At 42.9% G+C, this 21,045-nt stretch overlaps 1 protein-coding gene across 1 annotated transcript; it reads left to right on the top strand.

Moving 5' to 3' along the window:
• Positions 1 to 1,110: 1,110 nt before the first annotated feature.
• On the top strand, positions 1,111 to 13,297 carry LOC138781151 (nucleolin-like). The gene is made up of 19 exons (XM_069956776.1): positions 1,111 to 1,126; positions 1,222 to 1,240; positions 1,371 to 1,412; positions 1,979 to 2,014; positions 3,192 to 3,230; positions 4,195 to 4,245; positions 4,414 to 4,461; positions 4,741 to 4,779; positions 5,401 to 5,442; positions 5,992 to 6,027; positions 9,919 to 9,957; positions 10,957 to 11,007; positions 11,433 to 11,480; positions 11,655 to 11,702; positions 11,861 to 11,908; positions 12,277 to 12,327; positions 12,583 to 12,615; positions 12,893 to 12,940; positions 13,060 to 13,297. Exons 5-18 carry the CDS (start codon positions 3,199 to 3,201, stop codon positions 12,936 to 12,938), a joined length of 612 nt encoding a protein of 203 aa, XP_069812877.1. The 5' UTR covers positions 1,111 to 1,126; positions 1,222 to 1,240; positions 1,371 to 1,412; positions 1,979 to 2,014; positions 3,192 to 3,198; the 3' UTR covers positions 12,939 to 12,940; positions 13,060 to 13,297.
• The last annotated feature ends 7,748 nt before the right edge of the window (positions 13,298 to 21,045 follow it).

Raw genomic sequence — 21,045 nt, 5'->3', positions numbered from 1 at the left:
CTGGTTTGGGGAATTTGTACTTTTTATTGATATTCCGTCACCATTTTGATGGCCGCCATATTGGATCAAGGGCAAATTTTCCAATGGGAAGGTGGTCATGTAGCACATAAAAAAAAACCAAAACAGAATTTTCTCAGAAATGGATTGCCACAATCAGGTTTGCAATATCTCTCTTGTTCAGATATCTCGTTTTACCGTTTGTAATTGTATTTTTCAATAAAGAAAAAAAAAACAATTGGCCAAGACAAAGATGGCAAAGGTATAAGTAGAAGTATGAGTGTAAAAAACTAGAAATACCTTGCGTTGAAAAGATACTTCACACCTGTTCACAAACATAAGTGTGCTGGTTCACAAACAGACACCCAGCTAGAAAAGAGTGGGGTCCTCCTAGCCAGAGCTCCGATTCTGCAGATTATTTCTCCTTGTAATAAAGACAATGATCATCGACTGATTGGTTATTTTTGGTCCTGACCTACAAACATTGGCCGCCGACTGCGCATCACTACGTGTAATAACGATGCACGGCCGATGGCTGATGACTGTATAAAGAAAATAATAAAGTATATACATACCTCTGCCCGCTCCCCGATGCTTCTGCCCGCTCCCCCATATTTTCCTGGCTTCTGCCCGTTGTCCGCAGCTGCCAGTGGAACTTCACAGACCGTCTCTGGAGTTCCACCAGCAGCTAAGGACAGCGGGCAGAAGCAATGAAGATACTGGGGAGCAGTATGCAAGAGCAATGTGATCGGCTTTGTAATCCCGCTGTCTGTCCTCTCCGTGGAAAAGGTAGAGACAGCCCCAGGACCACATGGAAAAGCCTAGATGTTATCCATATGGTCCTCGGGCTGCCCCCCACCTTCTCCACAGAGCGGACTGACAGCGGGATTACAAATCTGACCATTTTACTTCATAGCCCACTAAATCAGCCCCCCGTCTGTTTTTGGAAGAAATGAGTGTGTGTCTAATCCTGGATGAGCAGTGTAATAGTGCCCCCACCTACACCCTATCCCATCCAAGCACATAGGTCAGATGGGCACAGAAGGAGGTCTCATGCTCAGCAATATACCAATGTCCTCTGCTTACTCTCTCTATTTCCTATTTCAGGCTGGACTGGATGACGCCGAGGGTGAGTTTTGTCTATAATATCTCTATGTATCTATGTATCTCTACAATGTATAAAGCAGTTCTCTAAACTAACGCTTTTCTATTTTTTTTCTTTAGATGAAGAATCGGATTTCGGGTGAGTAAATCTAAACTGAAGATATAAAACTTGTGTGACCCTATAATTCCTCCCCTATAGACCCCGATCATCACTGATGTCTCTAATGTGTGTTAGGTTTTCACTATCTTCTCTATTCTATCACTAACAGGAGCGACATCGACGACATCGCGGAGGATTCAGACGATTGGGAGTAAGTATCTCATAGTCTCGTCTTCAACAACAAGCCTATAAAAATTACAGGTGTTAGGAGCTTTTTTTTGTTTGTTTTTTGAGGGGTAATTCAGCAAAAAAAAATTCTTTTGAATCAACAGGTGCCAGAAAGTGCCAGAGATTTGTAATTTACTTCAATATAAAAAAATCTCCAATACTTATCAGCTGCTATATGTCCTGCATGAAGTGGTGTATTCTTTCCAGTCTGACACAGTTGCTCTATGCTGCCATCTAAGTCTGGGACAGGAACTGCACTGTAGCAAATCCCCATAGAAAACCTTTCCTGCTTTCTAGACTGGAAAGAATACCACTTCCTGCAGGACATTCAGCAGCTGATAAGTAATGGATGACTTGGGATTTTTTAATGGAAGTAAATTACAAATCTCTAAATCTCTGGCACTTTTCTGGCACCAGCTGGTTTGAAAGGAAAAACTTTTTGCTTAACAATCCTTTCTACTACCTTCTTATTGGTGAAGTTCTGCCAGAAAACTGATGTCTCCAACGTGTGTTTGGTTCTCACCATCTTCTCTATTCTATCACCAACAGCAGCGACGACATCGATGAGCGTCTGGAGGATTTGGAGTAAGTATCTCACAGTAACATATAGTATAGTAATATAATCAGTCACAGACATGTTTGCAGGGGATCACGTATTAAAAAACAAAACTTTGAAAAACAGCATTTGGAGCTTTCTGCATTTTTGAGTGCCAGAGATTTGTCATTTACTTAAAAATCTCAACTCTTCCAGTACTTATCAGCTGCTGCACGTCCTGCAGGAAGTGGTGTATTCTTTCCAGTCTGACACAGTGCTCTCTGCTACCACCTCTGTCCATGTCATGAACTGTCCAGAGCAGCAGCAAATCCCCATAGAAAACCCCCTTCTACTCTCCAGACTGGAAAGAATACACCACATCATGCAGGACATGCAGCAGCTGATAAGTAATGGAAGACTTAAGATTTTCAAAGTAATGGGTTCAATGGATTCAAAGTAATGGGTACAATAAAGGAAGCGCTTATATGTCTCCTACCTGCCGGATCCACTCCTTGCTTTGGCTCAAAAATTCCAGTGGCAGATTTCCAAAAAAACTGTCTTGTGTGAAACCAACCTCAATCACATGAACTGTAAAGTGAAAAAACAAAAACTTTTTTTTTCTTTACAACGAATGTCATTGCATATCAACAATCAAAAATAAATATACAAAAATATAAATGTCATCCATCCATTTGAAGTGAAGGAGGCGGGATCCGTTTCAAGTCCGCTCAGATCCCGCCTCCTTCACTGAGTGGCTGAGCGGACCTGAGAAGTCACGTCTCGGGAAGCGGCTGGGAATCGGGCACCGGAGCACCGCGATGCGGGACCCGCCGCTGGAACCGGGGAGGTGAGTGGACGGCTTTTTCCTCGGCCACCTCCTGCCCGGTCCCAGTAGAAAAGTGCCCCCCCCACACTGGAGTACCCCTTTAACAAAACACACAGCACACATGTAAAGAATAGACGCCATACCTAGAGCACACACCAAGGTCCCAAAGTGACGGAAACCACCAAGAAGACAAAATCACTGATTGTGGTGACTTTCACATCTCATCCCAAATCCCCAGTGCTAACAGCGCATTTATAGTCCCATCATCTGGTCTAATAAATCTGGGCCAGTGGATTTCCAATGTACATGTTTCTATAAAACCTCCCCCAATATGCAGCACTTGGAGGACAGACTAATATCCCCTTTATAATATGCAATTATTTTTTATTATTATGTAATAGGTGGAAGATGGCCGTGATGGACGCCCCGTGGATTTTCAGGTAATTACACTACATTAAAACAGCAGAAAAAAATCAAATAAATCATTTTTACAATAGCTTTTGCTCCCGCTCGCACAAATCTCTGCCCGTTCCATAGACTCCGTTCTATGGCCGGTCAGATTCCGCCACCTACCCAAAGAATTGACTTGTCACTAGAACGGAGTCTATGGCACGGGTGGAGATGTGGTCCAGCGCGTGTGGCCTAATCCGAGGCGGGTTACTAGTAAGTAATTGAAGAGGAAAGTTTTCTGCTTGAAATTCCTCTATTCAGCTCTGGCAGAATAGGAGCAGAATTCAAACCCCATTGACTTCTATAGGATTCCCCTGGAGGAATCGGCCCAAAAAATTTACATGTCAATTCTTTGTCGGATGGCGGATCCGTGTCAGAAAATTCTGATGGAAAATTCTGCTGTGTGAATAACAGAGCGGAAATCCCATTGAACACAATAGAAAATTGCTCTATTCATTATTTATGGGAAGAATTTCACACGGAAATTTAGGGTGTGTTCACATTATGGAATCTGCACGGATAACCTGCCATGGATTCCACTGCTCGCATCTCCTCCTGTTCCATTGACTCCATTCTATGGTCGGGGGATTCCGCCATCCGCACAAAGAATTGACATGTCAATTCTTTGGGCAGATGTCGGAATCCGCCCGATTATAGAATGGAGTCTATGGGACAGGTGGAGAGGCACACAGGTGCGAGCAGGGGCGAGCGGCGGAATACACTGGGGATTATCCGTGCAGATTCTGAAGTGTGAACACACCCTAAGAGCAGATCCTCCTTCAAATTCCTGGCCTATTCCTCAAGGGGAAAACTGGCAGTGATGACAAGGGGTTAATAAATATCCTGATGGATTTCATGTTCTTATTGAGAGGTCACAATAAATAACATTTTCTGATAGTTTCAAATGGGACCAAGTACCAATCCTCCTAACCAACCCTATGTTCTCTGTTACAGAGACGACAAGTACCCGCTCTACAGTTGGATCCCGAGCCTGGAGACCATCGTGTAAGTATGAAGAAGCAGCAGAGATATAATCATCCATCTACATGATATGACAATATGAGTCCATTTATATCTGTGTTCCCCACCAAATACTCACATATGTATATTCACATATCCCCAAACACTATGGGGCAGATTTAACACACAAGCTGGTTTCTGATCTATATACAGTGAGACTGACGAAGAGGAGGAAGAGGACGAGGCTGCGGACATCCCCTGGTGAGGGCTCAAACCTTATAGTATTGGGAATACATGTTTATTCTTTAACCATCCTGTATAGAGAGAGGAGCGTGGGGAGGACAGGATAGGGGGCGCTCTAGTTAGACATAGAATCCTATTTTCTATTTATTTTTACTGCATCTTCCCCTATAGACTCCGATCATCCTGAGGATGTCTCTAAATATCATTATTGTCTCTTATTAATGACGTTCTGCCAGAAAACTGATGTCTCTAATGTGTGTCTGGTTTTCACTATCTTCTCTATTCTATCACTTACAGGAGCGAGGACGACACCGAGGAGGACACAGAGGATTGGGAGTAAGTATCTCATAGTCTCGTCTTAAACAACAAGCCTATGGAAATTACAGTGTTAGGAGTTTTTTTTTAAAGGGGTAATTCAGCAAAAAAAATTATTTCAAATTAGCTGTAGCCAGAAAGTGCCAAAGATTTGTAATTCACATATATTAAAAAAATTCCAGTACTTCTCAGCAGCTGTAGGTTCTGCAGGAAATGGTGTATTCTTTCCAGTCTGTTGCTCTCTGACATCTAAGTCTGGGACAGGAACTGCCCAGAGCAGTAGCAAATCCCCATAGAAAACCTCTCCTGCTTTCCACAATAGAAAGAATACCACTTCCTGCAGGACATACAGCAGCTGAGAAGTAATGGAGGACTTGAGATTCTTTAATGGAAGTAAATTACAAATCTCTGGCACTTTCTGGCACCAGCTGTTTTGAAAGAAAAACTTTTTTGCTGAACTATCCCTTTAATTTTACATTAGTTGTATTTTTTCTAGCAAAATTTGTAGCATTTGGTTAAATGTAAAACTAAAAATGTAAAACTTGTGTGACCCTATAATTCCTCCCCTATAGACCCCGATCATCACTGATGTCTCTAATGTGTGTTAGGTTTTCACTATCTTCTCTATTCTCTCACTAACAGGAGCGACATCAGCGACATCGCGGAGGATTCGGACGATTGGGAGTAAGTATCTCATAGTCTCGTCTTAAAAAACGAGCCTATGAAAATTAGTGTAAGGAGATTTTTTATTTTTTAAAGGGGTAATTCAGCCAAAAAATTCTTTCAAATCAACTGTTGCCAGAAAGTGCCAGAGATTTGTAATTTACTTTGTAATTTACTTCTATTAAAAAAAAATCTCCAATACTTATCAGCTGCTGTATGTCCTGCCGGAAGTGGTGTATTCTTTACAGTCTGACACAGTTGCTCCCTGCTCCCACCTCTGTCTGGGACAGGAACTGCCCAGAGCAGTAGCAAATCCCCATAGAAAACCTTTCCTGCTGTCCAGACTGGAAAGAATACCACTTCCTGCAGGACATGCAGCAGCTGAGAAGTAATGGAGGACTTGGGATTTTTTAATGGAAGTAAATTACAAATCTCTGGCACTTTTCTGGCACCAGCTGATTTGAAAGAAAAAAAAATGTTTGCTGAACTATCCTTTTCTTATTGGCCAGAAAACTGATGTCTCTAATGTGTGTTTGGTTCTCACTATCTTCCCTATTCTATCACCAACAGCAGCGACGACATCGATGAACGTCTGGAGCATTTGGAGTAAGTATCTCACAGTAACATATAGTATAGTAATATAATCAGTCACAGACAAGTTTGCAGGGGGATCTGGTATTAAAAAACAAACCTATGAAAACAGCATTTGGAGCTTTCTTTTTTAAAAGGGGCGATTCAGCAAAAAAAAAAAAAAAAGGAATCTTTCAAATCAACAGGTGCTACAGAGTGCCAGAGATTTGTAATTTACTTAAAAATCTCAACTCTTCCGGTACTTATCAGCTGCTGTATGTCCTGCAGGAAGTGGTGTATTCTTTCCAGTCTGACACAGTGCCCTCTGCTGCCACCTCTGTCCATGTCATGAACTGTCCAGAGCAGCAGGAAATCCCCATACAAAACCTCTCCTGCTCTCCAGACTAGTAAGCAAACACCACATCATGCAGGGCATACAGCAGCTGATAAGTAATGGCAGACTTGAGATTTTTTCATAGATTACAAACCTCTGGCATTTTCAGTCACCAGTTGATTTGAATTTTTTTCTCTTTTTTTTATGTTACATTACTTGTATTGTTTTCTAGCAAACCTTGCAGCATTTTGTTTAAATAAAGTGTTTTTCTTGTGTCTGATTTTTGTGGTGTTTTTCCCCATAGCAGAGTATGTGATTCATTGGTTTCCCTTTGAGGCTGCATTTACACATGCCAGTTCTTTGTAAAGCTGCCATTGCAGTTTTTGAGCCAAAACCAGAAGTGGATTCAAAGTAATGGGTACAATAAAGGAAGCGCTTATATGTCTCCTACCTGCCGGATCCACTCCTGGCTTTGGCTCAATAATTACAGCGGCAGATTTCCAAAAAAACTGTCGTGTGTGAAACCAACCTCAATCACATGAACTGTAAAGTAAAAAACAAAAAACGTAACAAAACACACAACACATATGTAAAGAAAAGACGCCATACCTAGAGCACACACCAAGTCCCAAAGTGACGGAAAACACCAAGTAGACAAAAGCATTGATGGCGGTGACTTTCACATCTCATCCGGCTCCAGCATTTTTCTGCTAATAAGGAAAGGGAGGTTTTTGATAAGAATTCCAATAAATATAAAGCAGAGACAGTTGAATTGAATTATTCTATAGTTACCCACTCTTGACACTTCCTTAATACTTCTCAACACTTTCTCCCACCTATCTTCATCTATCCTCCCGATTACTCCCTCCCATTTATCCTTACTTTTAGTCCCTATATGTTGTTCCATTATAAGGTGCGAGTATATTGTTGTGATCTCTTTCTTTTTAATTGATCCACTCCTTAATTTTGTAACTAATGGGCTGGGGCTACATCCTTGCAACTTACTATTATTCTGACTTGCAACTAACGCTTTTCTGCATCTAACATAAGAGAACCAGTGTCTTTCCTCTATCTTGTATTCTGCTTTTAGACTGTCCCAACTCTTTATGATGTTTCCGTCCATTATATCTCTGTTCTCACCCCCACCCCATCCAATACTTTTACTACTCCCAATTTCCTAACTTCTCCTAACTCATCATATAACCATAATGGGGCAAATTCCATTACTCCCTGATTATTTAGAGATTTTTTTTTTACCCACTCCCACGTTCTAACTAAGGGCCATATTCCACCGGCCGATTATCGTTTGCATAATCGTTAACGATTAACGATCTCAAACGACCGCTATTGCGAAAGACCTGAAAACGTTCACTCATTTCCATGGAACGATAATCGTTACTTATGTCTTATTCAATGCGAACGATTTGCGAACGTTTTGCAAACGAGCAATGATAAAAATAGGTCCAGGTCTTATAAAGCGATCAACGATTTCTCGTTCAGTCGTTAATCGTTAACTGCATTTCAACCGAACGATTATCGTTTAGATTCGAACGATTTAACGATAATCTGAACGATAATCGTCTGGTGGAATAGGGCCCTAAATTCTTTACCATGACCAAATTACTCCAAGCTTTCTTCCCCAGAAATCCTGTCTCCAGGATTTGAAAAATATCCCAAGTTCCATTACTAATGCTATTGCCCCATCCTGCTTCCATCTGGCCAACCAATATATTTCAGAAGCATAATAGTATTTTTCCACGTCTGGGACCCCCAATCCACCTCTTGTCATTGGGATACATAAGTTCTCCAGTTTTGTTCTTACTCTTTTCCGTCCCCATATTAATGCATTTAACATCACCTTTATTCTTTTAAAATATTTTCTCTCTATCAGTGTGGGCGTAGCACTAAATACATACAAGAGTTTAGGTAGCTGCTCTTCCTTATTACACTGAGCGGAATCTGCCGGATCAGGACCATTCAGTGGATCATTGCTCCGTGTAATAAAGAGCGATCGTGTCTTTTGGTCCTGACCTAAAATCATCAGTCGCCGACTTCATATCTCTACATGTAATAGTGATGTGCGGCTGATGGCTGATGACTGTGTAAAGAAAATAATAAAGTATATACATACCTGCCACACTCTCCGGTGCTTCTGCCTGCTCCTCGGTATCATCCCGGCAGCAGCAGCCAGGAAGATACTGGGACTGGGTAGAAGCATTGGGGAGCGTAGCAGGTATGTATATACTTTATTATTTTACACTAAAGGCAAGGGCTACACGGACATCGCTAACAACAAATATATATACAGTCCATGCTGCACGATTATTGAGCTGGGTAATAGTCGATCTAGCAGATTGGTGCTCATTTACATTGTCAATCAGGCCGTGTAACATGGCGATTTGTCTGAACTAAGGGTGCGTTTACACAGAAAGATTTATCTGACAGATTTTAGAAGCCAAAATTTCGCTGATCGCTTTGTGTAAATTTCGCTGATCGCTTTGTGTAAACGGTTGTCGCAAAAGTCCGCCCGCCCGCAGCCCGGCCCCCGTTCCTCCGCAGCCCGGCCCCGCGTCCTACAGCCCCCTGCGCCGGCTCGATCGCCACCCCCACCGGCTCGATCGCCACCCCCGCCGGCTCGATCGCCACCCCGACCACGAGCATACCTTACCTGCTCAGCGTAGCGGGTGTTCAAAATTCCCGGCTCCCCTCTTCAGTGCATTGATTGGCTGAAGAGGGGAGCTGGGAATTTCAAACAGCTCCTCTACAGCCAATCAGTGCTCCTCTTCAGTGGGGGTGGCGATCGGGGCGGCAGGGGTGCTGATCGGCCGGCGGGGGGGGGGCAATCGAGCCGTCGCAGGGGGCTGTAGGATGCGGGGCCGGGCTGCGGAGGAGCGGGGGCCGGGCTGCGGGCGGGCCGGGCTGCGGGCGGGAGGGCTGCGGGCGGGCTTTCGGCCGGCTTAAGCGATTTTAAAACAATCGCAAAACGAATTTTCGTACGATATATCGTACCGTCTAAATGCTGATCGTTATGAAAAAAAACCTGTTACTCCGACATCGTTAATCGTACGATCAGGCGAATTATTGTTCCATGTAAACCTAGCATAAGTCTCCTCTACCATCCTGACTGACGGCCAAGCCAAAACAATCAGTCACGCTGATGGGGGAAAGGCTAATGGGGGGCTTGGAGCTAGGGAAGCAGTGGCACCTTACAGGTTAAGCCACACCTTAAAGACACTTACAGGTACACAGGAGGGATCTAATGCCTAGCAACATCCCCTTGGGTATTTTAAAAAATGTCCTTTGCTTTAATATAAAAAAGTAAGAAGACTTTTTTTTAAGGTGAACTCACATATTGTACTTTATACTGAGTTTTTTTGCATAGATTTTGTGCAAAATTGTGAAAAAAATATTCCAACCTAAATACCCAGTGCTAACAGCGCATTTATAGTCAGATCATCTGGTCTAATAAATCTGGGCCAGTGGATTTCCAATGTACATGTTTCTATAAAACTTCCCCCAACATGCAGCACTTGGAGGACAGACTAATATCCCCTTTATAATATGCAATTATTATTTTTATTATTATGTAATAGGTGGAAGATGGCCGTGATGGACACCCCGTGGATATTCAGGTAATTACACTACACGAAAACAGCAAAAAAATCTAATAAATTATTTTTACAATAGTTTTCGCCCCCGCTCGCACACATTTCTGCCCTTGCCATAGACTCCATTTTATGGTCGGACGGATTCCGCCGTCCACCCAAAGAATTGACTTGTCAATTCTTCGGGTGGATGGCGGAATCTGACCGGCTATAGAACAGAGTCTATGGCATGGGTGGAGATGCGTTCCAGCGCGAGTGGCCTAATCCGAGGCGGGTTACCAGCGAGGAATTGAAGAGGAAAGTTTTCTGCTTGAAATTCATCTATTCAGCTCTGGCAGAATAGGAGCAGAATTCCAGCGGAATTCAAACCCCATTGACTTCTATAGGATTCCCCTGCTGGAATCGCCCAAAAAATTGGCAAGTCAATTCTTTGTCAGAAGGCGGATCCGCGGCAGAAAATTCTGCTGTGTGAACAACAGAGCAGAAATACCATTGAACACAATGGAATTGCTCTATTCAAATTTTATGGGAAGAATTTCAAGCGGAAATGTAGGGTGTGCTCACATTATGGAATCCGCACATATAACCTGCCACGGATTCCACTGCTCACATCTCCTCCTGTTCGATTGACTCCATTCTATGGTCGGGGGGATTCCGCCATCCGCCCAAAGAATTGGCATGTCAATGCTTTGGGCAGATGTCGGAATCCGCCCGACCATAGAATGGGACAGGTGGAGAGGCACACGTGTGCGAGCAGGGACGAGCGGCGGAATCCACTGGAGATTATCCGTGCAGATTCTGAAGAGTGAACACACCCTAAGAGCGGATCCCGCTTTAAATTCCTCGCCTATTCCTCAATGTGCACATCCCCTTAAGGGGAAAACTGGCAGTGATGAAAAGGGGTTAATAAATATTCTGATGGATTTCATGTTCTTATTGAGATGTCACAATAAATAACATTTTCTGAAAGTTTTAAATGGGACAAAGTAACAATCATCCTAACCAACCCTATGTTCTCTGTTACAGAGACGACAAGTACCCGCTTCACGGTTGGATCCCGAGCCTGGAGACCATCGTGTAAGTATGAAGAAGCAGCAGAGATATAATCATCCATCTACATGATATGACAATATGAGTCCATTTATATCTGTGTTCCCCACCAAATACTCACATATGTATATTCACATATCCCCCAAAACTATGGGGCAGATTTATATATGTGCAGCCCTGAGCACATTGAGAAAGGGGCACAAAAAGCTGTGGCCTCCATCTGCTACTAATTTATCATGGTTTATGCTGAAAAACAGGGAAAAACAGGGAAAAATCAGGGCAGAAACCTACACCTGCTGCGGAGCACTTGTAGATTTCTGTACCTGCTGCGGAGCACTTGTAGATTTCTGCAGCTGCCTTGTGGTAGGTACAGGTCCTGCTGGATTTACTCCGGTCTTAATAAATGTCTATATATATTTATACACACAAGCTGGTTTATGTTCTATATACAGTGAGACTGACGAAGAGGAGGAGGCGGACGAGGCTGCGGACTTTTCCAGGTGAGGGCTCAAAGCTTATTGCAATGTGAATACATGTTTATTTTTTTTACCATCCTGTATAGAGAGAGGAGCGGCAGGAAGACAGGATGTGTATATGTGTGTGTGTATATATATATATATATATATATATATATATATATATATATATATATACAAGCTGGTGTATGTTCACAGTGAAATCGACGACGACGAGGAAGATGGCGCGGCTGCGGACATCCCCAGGTAAGGGCTCAAAGCTTATAGTATTGTGAATACAAGTTTTTTTTTTTTTTTACTATACTGTATAGAGAGAGGAGCGACAGGAAGACAGAATGTGTATATATATATATATATATATATATATATATATATATACAAGCTGGTGTATGTTCTCTACACAGTGAAATCGACGTCGACGAGGAAGAGGACGTGGCTGACGACATCCCCAGGTGAGGGCTCAAAGCTTATAGTATTGTGAATACACGTTTATTTTTTTCCCATCCTGTATAGAGAGAAGAGCAGTGGGAGGGCAGGATAGGGGGCGCTCTAAGTAGACATAGAATCATATTTTTCTATTTATTTTAACAGCATTTATTCACATTACAAACTGCTGACACTGGGACTTAGTTGTTAAGGTCCCCATACACTTTATACTTTAGCTGGCTGTACCTGCAATATACAGTACTATATGGTCATTGTATAGAGCAGTGTACAGCTCACTACATTACTATTGCAATCACCTTCTTTACAATAAAATATTTAATGTGTAAAAATAACAATATATTTATATATGAGATGGTTTACGTTCTATACACAGAGAAGAAGAGGAGGACGAGGAGGACGAAGGGACGGCCGTGGAGATCCCCAGGTAATGAAACAAAACCTATAACATTGTGAAGCAAGGAATTGTTATTTACCATGCTGTATATAGAGAGAGGACGGGGGCGCTCTATTTGGAGGTGGGATCTAATTTCTATTGTGGGTAATGGTGAATAGTATATTACTGCAGGTGTGAATAGAGCTGGTAAAAGAGCATTGTTTCTATATAATGTGCTCAAAAATTCTGGTTTCCCTACACTAACCATTGATTTCCCTTCATTTCTTGGTCATTTCTCCTTGGCAGAAGCAGCAGCAGGAGGAGATCCATCTTATCCAGGTAAATATATGGGATGATACACTTACATGATAACACACCTCTATTGCTGCACTGTATATCCTCATGTCATCACTATATATTATATTACCAGTCACATATAATAACCATGAAAGGCCTCATGTACATAATACAGACATACAAGTGACATGGTGCCGCCTGTATCTCACCCACTAAGATAGCACTGAGTCCCCTCTCTCCAGTGTAATGTCTATTCCCCATCACTGCTGACGGGTCTGATCTCAGGAAAGTCATGCTGGTTTTTCTCCTTCCCTTATAGACTGCGGGCGCTGTTCTGCTGCTGCTGCGCCACCAAGGAGGAGTAAAGGTGAGTACCCAAAATCCCCTCACACCTCAGATCACTTTTATTCTGACTGTATATTCATATGGAGCCTATATATGTAACCTGTCATTATTAACACATTGCTTGTTATATATCCTATCTAGGTAACACAGCGCCGCCAGAGTGAGGAGAAGACACCCGACCATCTGGAGCTGTCTGGAGGAGGAGGCGTCCGCAACATCAAGTGGTAAATGGGACGCCCATAACATCCGGAGGATACATTTACCACACATGGGGGAGGAGGAGCCCCCTTTTACCATCAGAGATAGGAGGAGTAGACACTCACAACACCTAGAGGGGTCTGGAGGAGGTGCCCTTAAAGGGGTTATCTAGGTAACTAAAAAGGCATTTCCTTCCTCGCCGGTGTCTCACTTCTGGTTTGGTCTCCTCTCACACCATCATCTTCTCACCTGGCAAAACGGAGGCGGCCTGAGACAGTGGGGCAGGTACTTTGTTGTGATTGTCGCATGCGGGTGAAACCAGTGGCGGCCAATGTACAAACAATGTTGCCACTGTCATCACAACATTGCCCGTACATTGACCACTGCTGGCAGCAAGTTTCACCCACATGTGGTGATCACACCATAGTACCTGATCTACTGTCTCAGACCTTTGCCAGGTCAGAAGATGTTGGAATGAGATGAGTCCCAACTGGAAGTGAGATGCTGGTAATGGTGGAAATATCTTTTCAGCTCCCCAGATAACCCCTTTTAACATCTAGAGGCAAATTAGGGGCCCGTAACATCCGGAGGATTTATTTGCCTCACAAGGGGGAAGGAGGAGCCCACTTTTACCACCAAAAATAGGAGGACTAGACTCTAAGAACACCTAGAGGGTCTGGAGGAGGTGCCCTTAAAGGGGTTATCTAGGCAACTAAAAAGGCATTTCCTTCCTCGCCGGCGTCTCACTTCTGGTTTGGTCTACTCTCGCACCATCATCTTCTTATCTGGCAAAACGGAGGTGGCCTGAGACAGTGGGGCAGGTACTTTGTTGTGATTGGTGCATGCTGGTGAAACCAGTGGCGGCCAATGTACAAACAATGTTGCCGCTGTCATCACAACATTGCGCGTACATTGACCACTGCTGGCGGTGAGTTTCACCCACATGTGGTGATCACACCATAGTACCTGATCTACTGTCTCAGACCTTTGCCAGGTCAGAAGATGTTGGGATGAGATGAGTCCCAACTGGAAGTGAGATGCTGGTAATGGTGGAAATATCTTTTCAGCTCCCCAGATAACCCCTTTTAACATCAAGTGGTAAATGGGGCGCCCATAACATCCGGAGGATTTATTTACCACACATGGGGGAGGAGGAGCCCCCTTTTACCATCAGAGATAGGAGGAGTAGACACTCACAACACCTAGAGGGGTCTGGAGGAGGTGCCCTTAAAGGGGTTATCTAGGTAACTAAAAAGGCATTTCCTTCCTCGCCGGCGTCTCACTTCTGGTTTGGTCTCCTCTCACACCATCATCTTCTTACCTAGCAAAACGGAGGCGGCCTGAGACAGTGGGGCAGGTACTTTGTTGCGATTGTTGCATGTGGGTGAAACCAGTGGCGGCCAATGTACAAACAATGTTGCCGATGTCATCACAACATTGCGCGTACATTGACCACTGCTGGCGGTGAGTTTCACCCACATGTGGTGATCACACCATAGTACCTGATCTACTGTCTCAGACCTTTGCCAGGTCAGAAGATGTTGGAATGAGGTGAGTCCGAACTGGAAGTGAGATGCTGGTAATGGTGGAAATATCTTTTCAGCTCCCCAGATAACCCCTTTTAACATCTAGAGGCAAATTAGGGGCCCGTAACATCAGGTGGGTTTATTTGCCTCACATGGGGGAAGGAGGAGCCCCCTTTACCATCAAAAATAGGAGGACTAGACTCTAAGAACACCTAGAGGGGTCTGGAGGAGGTGCCCTTAGATAAGTTAGCTAGGGAGCTAGAAGGCATTATCTTTCCTTTTGTCTCTCCTCCGGTTTGGTGTCTTCTCATTCTACACTATCTGACCTGGCTTAAAGGCGGCGGGCTGAGACAGTGGGGCAGGTACTGGGTTGCGATTGTCACATGTGGGTGAAACCAGTGGTAGCCAATGTACACACGATATTCCATCATTATGCATATATTGGCCACTACCGGTGGGACTGGTTTCACCCACATGTGGTTATCACATCATAGTACCTGATCTCCTACCTCAGCCGCCACCTATACCAGGTCAGAAGTTGTCGGGATGAGATGTCACCAAACTGGAAGTGAGATGCCGGTGAGAGAGGAAAGGAAATGCCTGTTCAGCTCCCCAGATAACCACTGTAACACCTAGAGGCAAATGAGGCGCCATTAACATCATTGGGGTTCATTTGCCTCAAATGGGGAAAAGGAGGAGGCCCCCTATAACATCAGAAAAAGGGGGAGAAGACTCCTTTAAACATCTGTAGGAGTCGGGAGGAGGTGTCTGTAGCATCCGTAGGCAAATTAACATCCATCAGAACTTGACTGGGCATCCTCCAATATCCGTCTGGCATCAGAAACCACCACCTCCTGATGACCCTCTACACCCCAGGAGCAGCCGGTGAGTATTTCCCATCTGGCACCTGGAGAGTTCAGGAATAATAGCTGCTTGTTGTAGCCCTGGGGCCATTGACACCAGTGATCTTACCACAGCGCTATTATCCCTGAACTCTTCGCTACAGGCCTAGTAAGTATCGCACCTCACAGACACATGACGACTACACACACACACACACATATATATATATATATATATATATATATATATATATATATATACACATAAACATGCACTACACATAGATAGCGGCTGTGATCCTGGGACTTGCTCTGATCGCCACATTTGGGGTCGGGAAGGAATTTTTCCCCTTGAGGACAATTGACTCTTCCCTCTTAGGGGTTTTTGCCTTCCTCAGGATCATCTCAGCCTCACAGCCCCCACAGTCATACATGTCAAATTACTCTCCCTATAACTTGAAATAAAATATCTTTTTTTGCCGCGTTACATCTTTGTCTCTGTGTCTTTACTTCCAGGTAGTGTCCGGATTATTCCGCACATGGTGATACCAAGTCTGGCTGTTTTTAGTTACATTTTTATTTGAAAAATGGGAAAAAGGGGGTGAGTTAAATTTTCATCAAGTGGGCAGTTTTCTTATATTTTTTATTTAACATTTTTAAAGGTTTCCTGTTATTTGGACAAACTTCTGATATGTCATAGTGACACGCTAGAAGATTGTGTGGGTGGGGAAAAGGTGCTGAGACCCTTACTGATTGCTGGAATGAAGGGGCAGAAGTGCAGTAGGTTAATCCCCCCTCATAAGTAGATGCCCCCGGTAGTTAGGCAATTTCCCCATTAGGTGTGTAGGGGGGGGGGGGGTGTTACCTCCTATTTCAGTACACAACGCATGTCACGGCACTCTTGCTTTACTTGATGACAGTCTTCGATACCTGCTTAAACATGAGAACTACACTATGGTCATAAGAAGGAAAATAACAGTGGACCATGGAAACACCAAGTCACATGATCAGGCACAGGTGACAAGTATCCATTACCGCTACACAAAGAACAATTCAGCCAATAATACCGCCATACAGGTCAGAATCATTTGTACACAAGTTATCACACTGCCGACTATATGAGAGAGTAAAGCACTGATCAGAGGATCTGGAGGATCGGTCAGCTCTCCTGACATGTCTGGTTTAGGAAAAACTCATATTCCCGAAAGCAATTGTGGAGCGTCTCTTCTGAGCTCTGCATTGTGTCACTCCTTTTATTCCTGCTGGAAATGTATGAATAAATGGTCGACTATTTGCTACAAAAATACATACATTTATTTTAATAAAGTTATCTTACAAAGTCATGTAACTTTTTTTTTTTTAAACTCGTTTATTAAAAGTGTCAGGCATCGTAAATACATACAGGACATGTGTTCGCATACAGGAAAGCATACATACAAGAAGGTTCCACAAAAGTATAGTCCTTGTTATGCGTCATATTCTAGTTACGAGGCAAAAAGCATACTACAGAAACATCAACATAAGGCAAGGTCAGTACATTCCCAAAACCCTTAAAGGATGAGCTAAAGAGCACCGCAACTCACTGTTGAAATAAGAAAATCTCATCAGTACAAAGAAAAGAAAAAAGTTAAAGTAAATATCCTAGATATACATAAGGCTAAGGAGTAGAGGCAGACAAGGTATCCCTAAGACGTGTAAATCCGTTCGTGGAATAATTAGTAGCCGAGTGTTTACACCACATTCCCCATACCTTATGGAGCTTGGCAGGGCATCCTCTGTGTTTAAATACTAAATTCTCATAGGACACTACAGTATTTACTAAAGTTACCCATTCGGATAACGTGGGAGGTTTAGGATCCATCTACTTGAGTGCAATAGCCTTCCTAGCCATGAACAGTGCTTCTTTTAGACAGATCAGCTGGTGATGAGTCCATGTTTCATCATCCAGGATACCGAGCAAGCATCCCTTGGGCTCTAGCGTAATTGGGCGCTGCATAACACTACTAAGCAGCTTAATCACATCCTCCCAGAAAGACCGTATGAATGGGCAGTCCCAAACCATGTGTCTGAAGTCAGAGTGGGGGTGGTGGCATCTATGGCACTCTGGTGAAGGATGTCTTCCCATCTTATGTAGCCGAACCGGCGTCAAATAACACTGATGAAAAATAAAAAGTTGCGTCACTTTGTTATTGATCGCAGGCGACACATACAGATGGGAGGACAACGCCTCCTTACAGTCATCATCCGACAAGGATGGGATCCATGCTTTCCACTTATCCAGCACGGGGAGTGGGGCAGCTTTTATTACCGCATCCAATAAAAAGTAATGTAACTTTATTAAAGCAATGTATTAGTAAATTAAGGGGGGTATTTTTGCGTCTCCAGAACAACCTTTATTTGTTTGGCACAACCAGACTAAAAACCTTAAAGAGGTTATCCAGGATTAGTAAAACATGACCGTATTCCTATAGAAACAGCACCACTCCTGTCCTCAGTTGGTTTATGGAATTGCAGCTTAGATCCACTGATGTCAATGGAACTGAGTTGTAATACCACACACAACCTGAGGACACGTATGTCGCTATTTGTGGAAGAATGTTTTTCCAATCCTAGATAATTCCTTTAAAGCGAATCTGTCATCCATTGAACACCTACAGAACTAATGACAGTGTTATACACTTTGTACTGCAATGTTAAAGGGAAACTATTACTACTGGTGACAGGGTCGGACTGGGCCACCGGGGAGCCGGGGGATCCCCCGGTGGGCCCCACCCCCTCCTCTCTCTTGCAGGGCCCTTCCCCTAAGCCAGAGAGGGGCCTCCCGTTTGGAAGCTGCCTTATATCGGGAGCTCCCACACTGCTGGGGTGAGTTCAGCACGGCATCAGGGCCTGTTCTTTGTATAATCATTGGCCCTCCCCTCCCCCCTGCTCACCTGGCTCCTTACATCAGCTCTGGGCCTCAGCGCTGACCTCTTCCTGCCTGTCACCAGAGCAGCAGCAGCAGCAGCAGGGCCTCCTCCATCCCCCTCCCCTCTGCAATCACGTGACTCTCCTGTTGCTGTGTGCAGTCGGTGCACAGGAGATGGGGAGAGGCTGCAGGCTGCCCGGCCTGGCTGGGAGAAGAGAAGATGGAGACAAGAAGACTGAAGCTTCCTGCCCTGCTGAACATGTGAGTGTGTGTGTATATACTTGTCTATCTGTCATCAGTGTGTGTCTGTACATGTGTCATGTGTTTATGCATGTGAGTGATTATATATATATAGTGTGTGTTTTCTATCATGTATATAGTGTATATTATGTAATGTAGTTCTATAGATGGTTTATATGTGTAATCTGCATGCTTTTGTATCTGTGTATCCATGTTGGTGAGTCTGTGTGTGTTAGTATGATTAGATGTATATATGTAAGGTGTGTTGTGTCTGCATGTTTGTGTATGTCTGCAGTATGTCTATTTGTGTATATATGTATACAGTGTGTATGTCTGCAGTATGTCTATTTGTGTATATATGTATACAGTGTGTATGTCTGCAGTATGTCTATTTGTGTATATATGTATACAGTATGTATGTCTGCAGTATGTCTATTTGTGTATACATGTATACAGTATGTATGTCTGCAGTATGTCTATTTGTGTATATATGTATACCGTGTGTATGTCTGCAGTATGTCTATTTGTGTATATATGTATACTGTTTGTATGTCTGCAGTATGTCTATTTGTGGATATACAGTATGTATAGCGTGTGTATGTCTGCAGTATGACTATTTGAGTATATATGTATACAGTGTGTATGTCTGCAGTATGTCTATTTGAGTATATATGTATACAGTATGTATGTCTGCAGTATGTCTATTTGAGTATATATGTATACAGTATGTATGTCTGCAGTATGTCTATTTGTGTATATATGTATACAGTATGTATGTCTGCAGTATGTCTATTTGTGTATATATGTATACAGTGTGTATGTCTGCAGTATGTCTATTTGTGTATACATGTATACAGTATGTATGTCTGCAGTATGTCTATTTGAGTATACATGTATACAGTATGTATGTCTGCAGTATGTCTATTTGAGTATATATGTATACAGTATGTATGTCTGCAGTATGTCTATTTGTGTATATATGTATACAGTATGTATGTCTGCAGTATGTCTATTTGTGTATATATGTATACAGTATGTATGTCTGCAGTATGTCTATTTGTGTATATATGTATACTGTTTGTATGTCTGCAGTATGTCTATTTGTGGATATACAGTATGTATAGCGTGTGTATGTCTGCAGTATGACTATTTGAGTATATATGTATACAGTGTGTATGTCTGCAGTATGTCTTTTTGTGTATATATGTATGCAGTGTGTATGTCTGCAGTATGACTATTTGAGTATATATGTATACAGTGTGTATGTCTGCAGTATGTCTATTTGTGTATATATGTATACCGTGTGTATGTCTGCAGTATGTCTATTTGTGTATATATGTATACAGTATGTATGTCTGCAGTATGTCTATTTGTGTATATATGTATACTGTTTGTATGTCTGCAGTATGTCTATTTGTGGATATACAGTATGTATAGCGTGTGTATGTCTGCAGTATGACTATTTGAGTATATATGTATACAGTGTGTATGTCTGCAGTATGTCTATTTGAGTATATATGTATACAGTGTGTATGTCTGCAGTATGTCTTTTTGTGTATATATGTATGCAGTGTGTATGTCTGCAGTATGACTATTTGAGTATATATGTATACAGTGTGTATGTCTGCAGTATGTCTATTTGTGTATATATGTATACCGTGTGTATGTCTGCAGTATGTCTATTTGTGTATATATATGTATATAGTATGTATGTCTGCAGTATGTCTATTTGTGTATATATGTATACTGTATGTATGTCTGCAGTATGTCTATTTGTGTATATATGTATATAGTATGTATGTCTGCAGTATGTCTATTTGTGTATATATGTATACTGTATGTATGTGATGAGAAGTTCACACTCTGGAGGTCCAGTTGTGCCGGAGATCCGTGAGGCTTAGGCTCTGATCAGCTGAGGATTCTCACATCGAAGATGATAGGTGTTGTAGTTGATATAACAGTAAGACTTTAATCAATGGATGACGTGTTTCATCAGATGAGATCATCAGATCTATTGAGGATTCCCTTAGAAACACATTATCCATTGATTTGTCTTACTCCTACGTCTACTACAACTCCTATCATCTTTGATGTGAGAATCCTGAATCAGCTGATCAGCGCCCAAGCCTCACGGATCTCCTGCACAACTGGGACCTCCAGAGTGCAAACTTCTTCTTAAAGGGGTTGTCCGGCGCAAAAAAATTATTCACAGAATAACACACATTACAAAGTTATACAACTTTGTAATGTATGTTATGTCTGTGAATGGCCCCCTTCCCCGTGTCCCACCACCCCCACCCGTGTACCCGGAAGTGTGGTGCGCTATTCATACCTGTCACATGCCGACCACGGTCTCCGATCCTCAGCAGTGACGTCTTCTTCGGGCGGCCAGCGGATCTTCCCGAGTGCTGGC

This window comes from Dendropsophus ebraccatus, unplaced genomic scaffold (genome assembly GCF_027789765.1).
Source record: "Dendropsophus ebraccatus isolate aDenEbr1 unplaced genomic scaffold, aDenEbr1.pat pat_scaffold_951_ctg1, whole genome shotgun sequence".
Taxonomy (NCBI): domain Eukaryota; kingdom Metazoa; phylum Chordata; class Amphibia; order Anura; family Hylidae; genus Dendropsophus; species Dendropsophus ebraccatus.
This window is presented reverse-complemented; position numbering and strand designations above follow the sequence as displayed.

Bases quoted from the DNA above. Each gene is read 5' to 3' on its own strand.
- LOC138781151 (XM_069956776.1), top strand. From the start codon at position 3,199: ATGGCCGTGATGGACGCCCCGTGGATTTTCAG. The intron at 4,462-4,740 runs GTGAGGGCTCAA...TATCACTTACAG, and splicing joins GAGGCTGCGGACATCCCCTG to GAGCGAGGACGACACCGAGG. The intron at 4,780-5,400 runs GTAAGTATCTCA...TCTCACTAACAG, and splicing joins GAGGACACAGAGGATTGGGA to GAGCGACATCAGCGACATCG.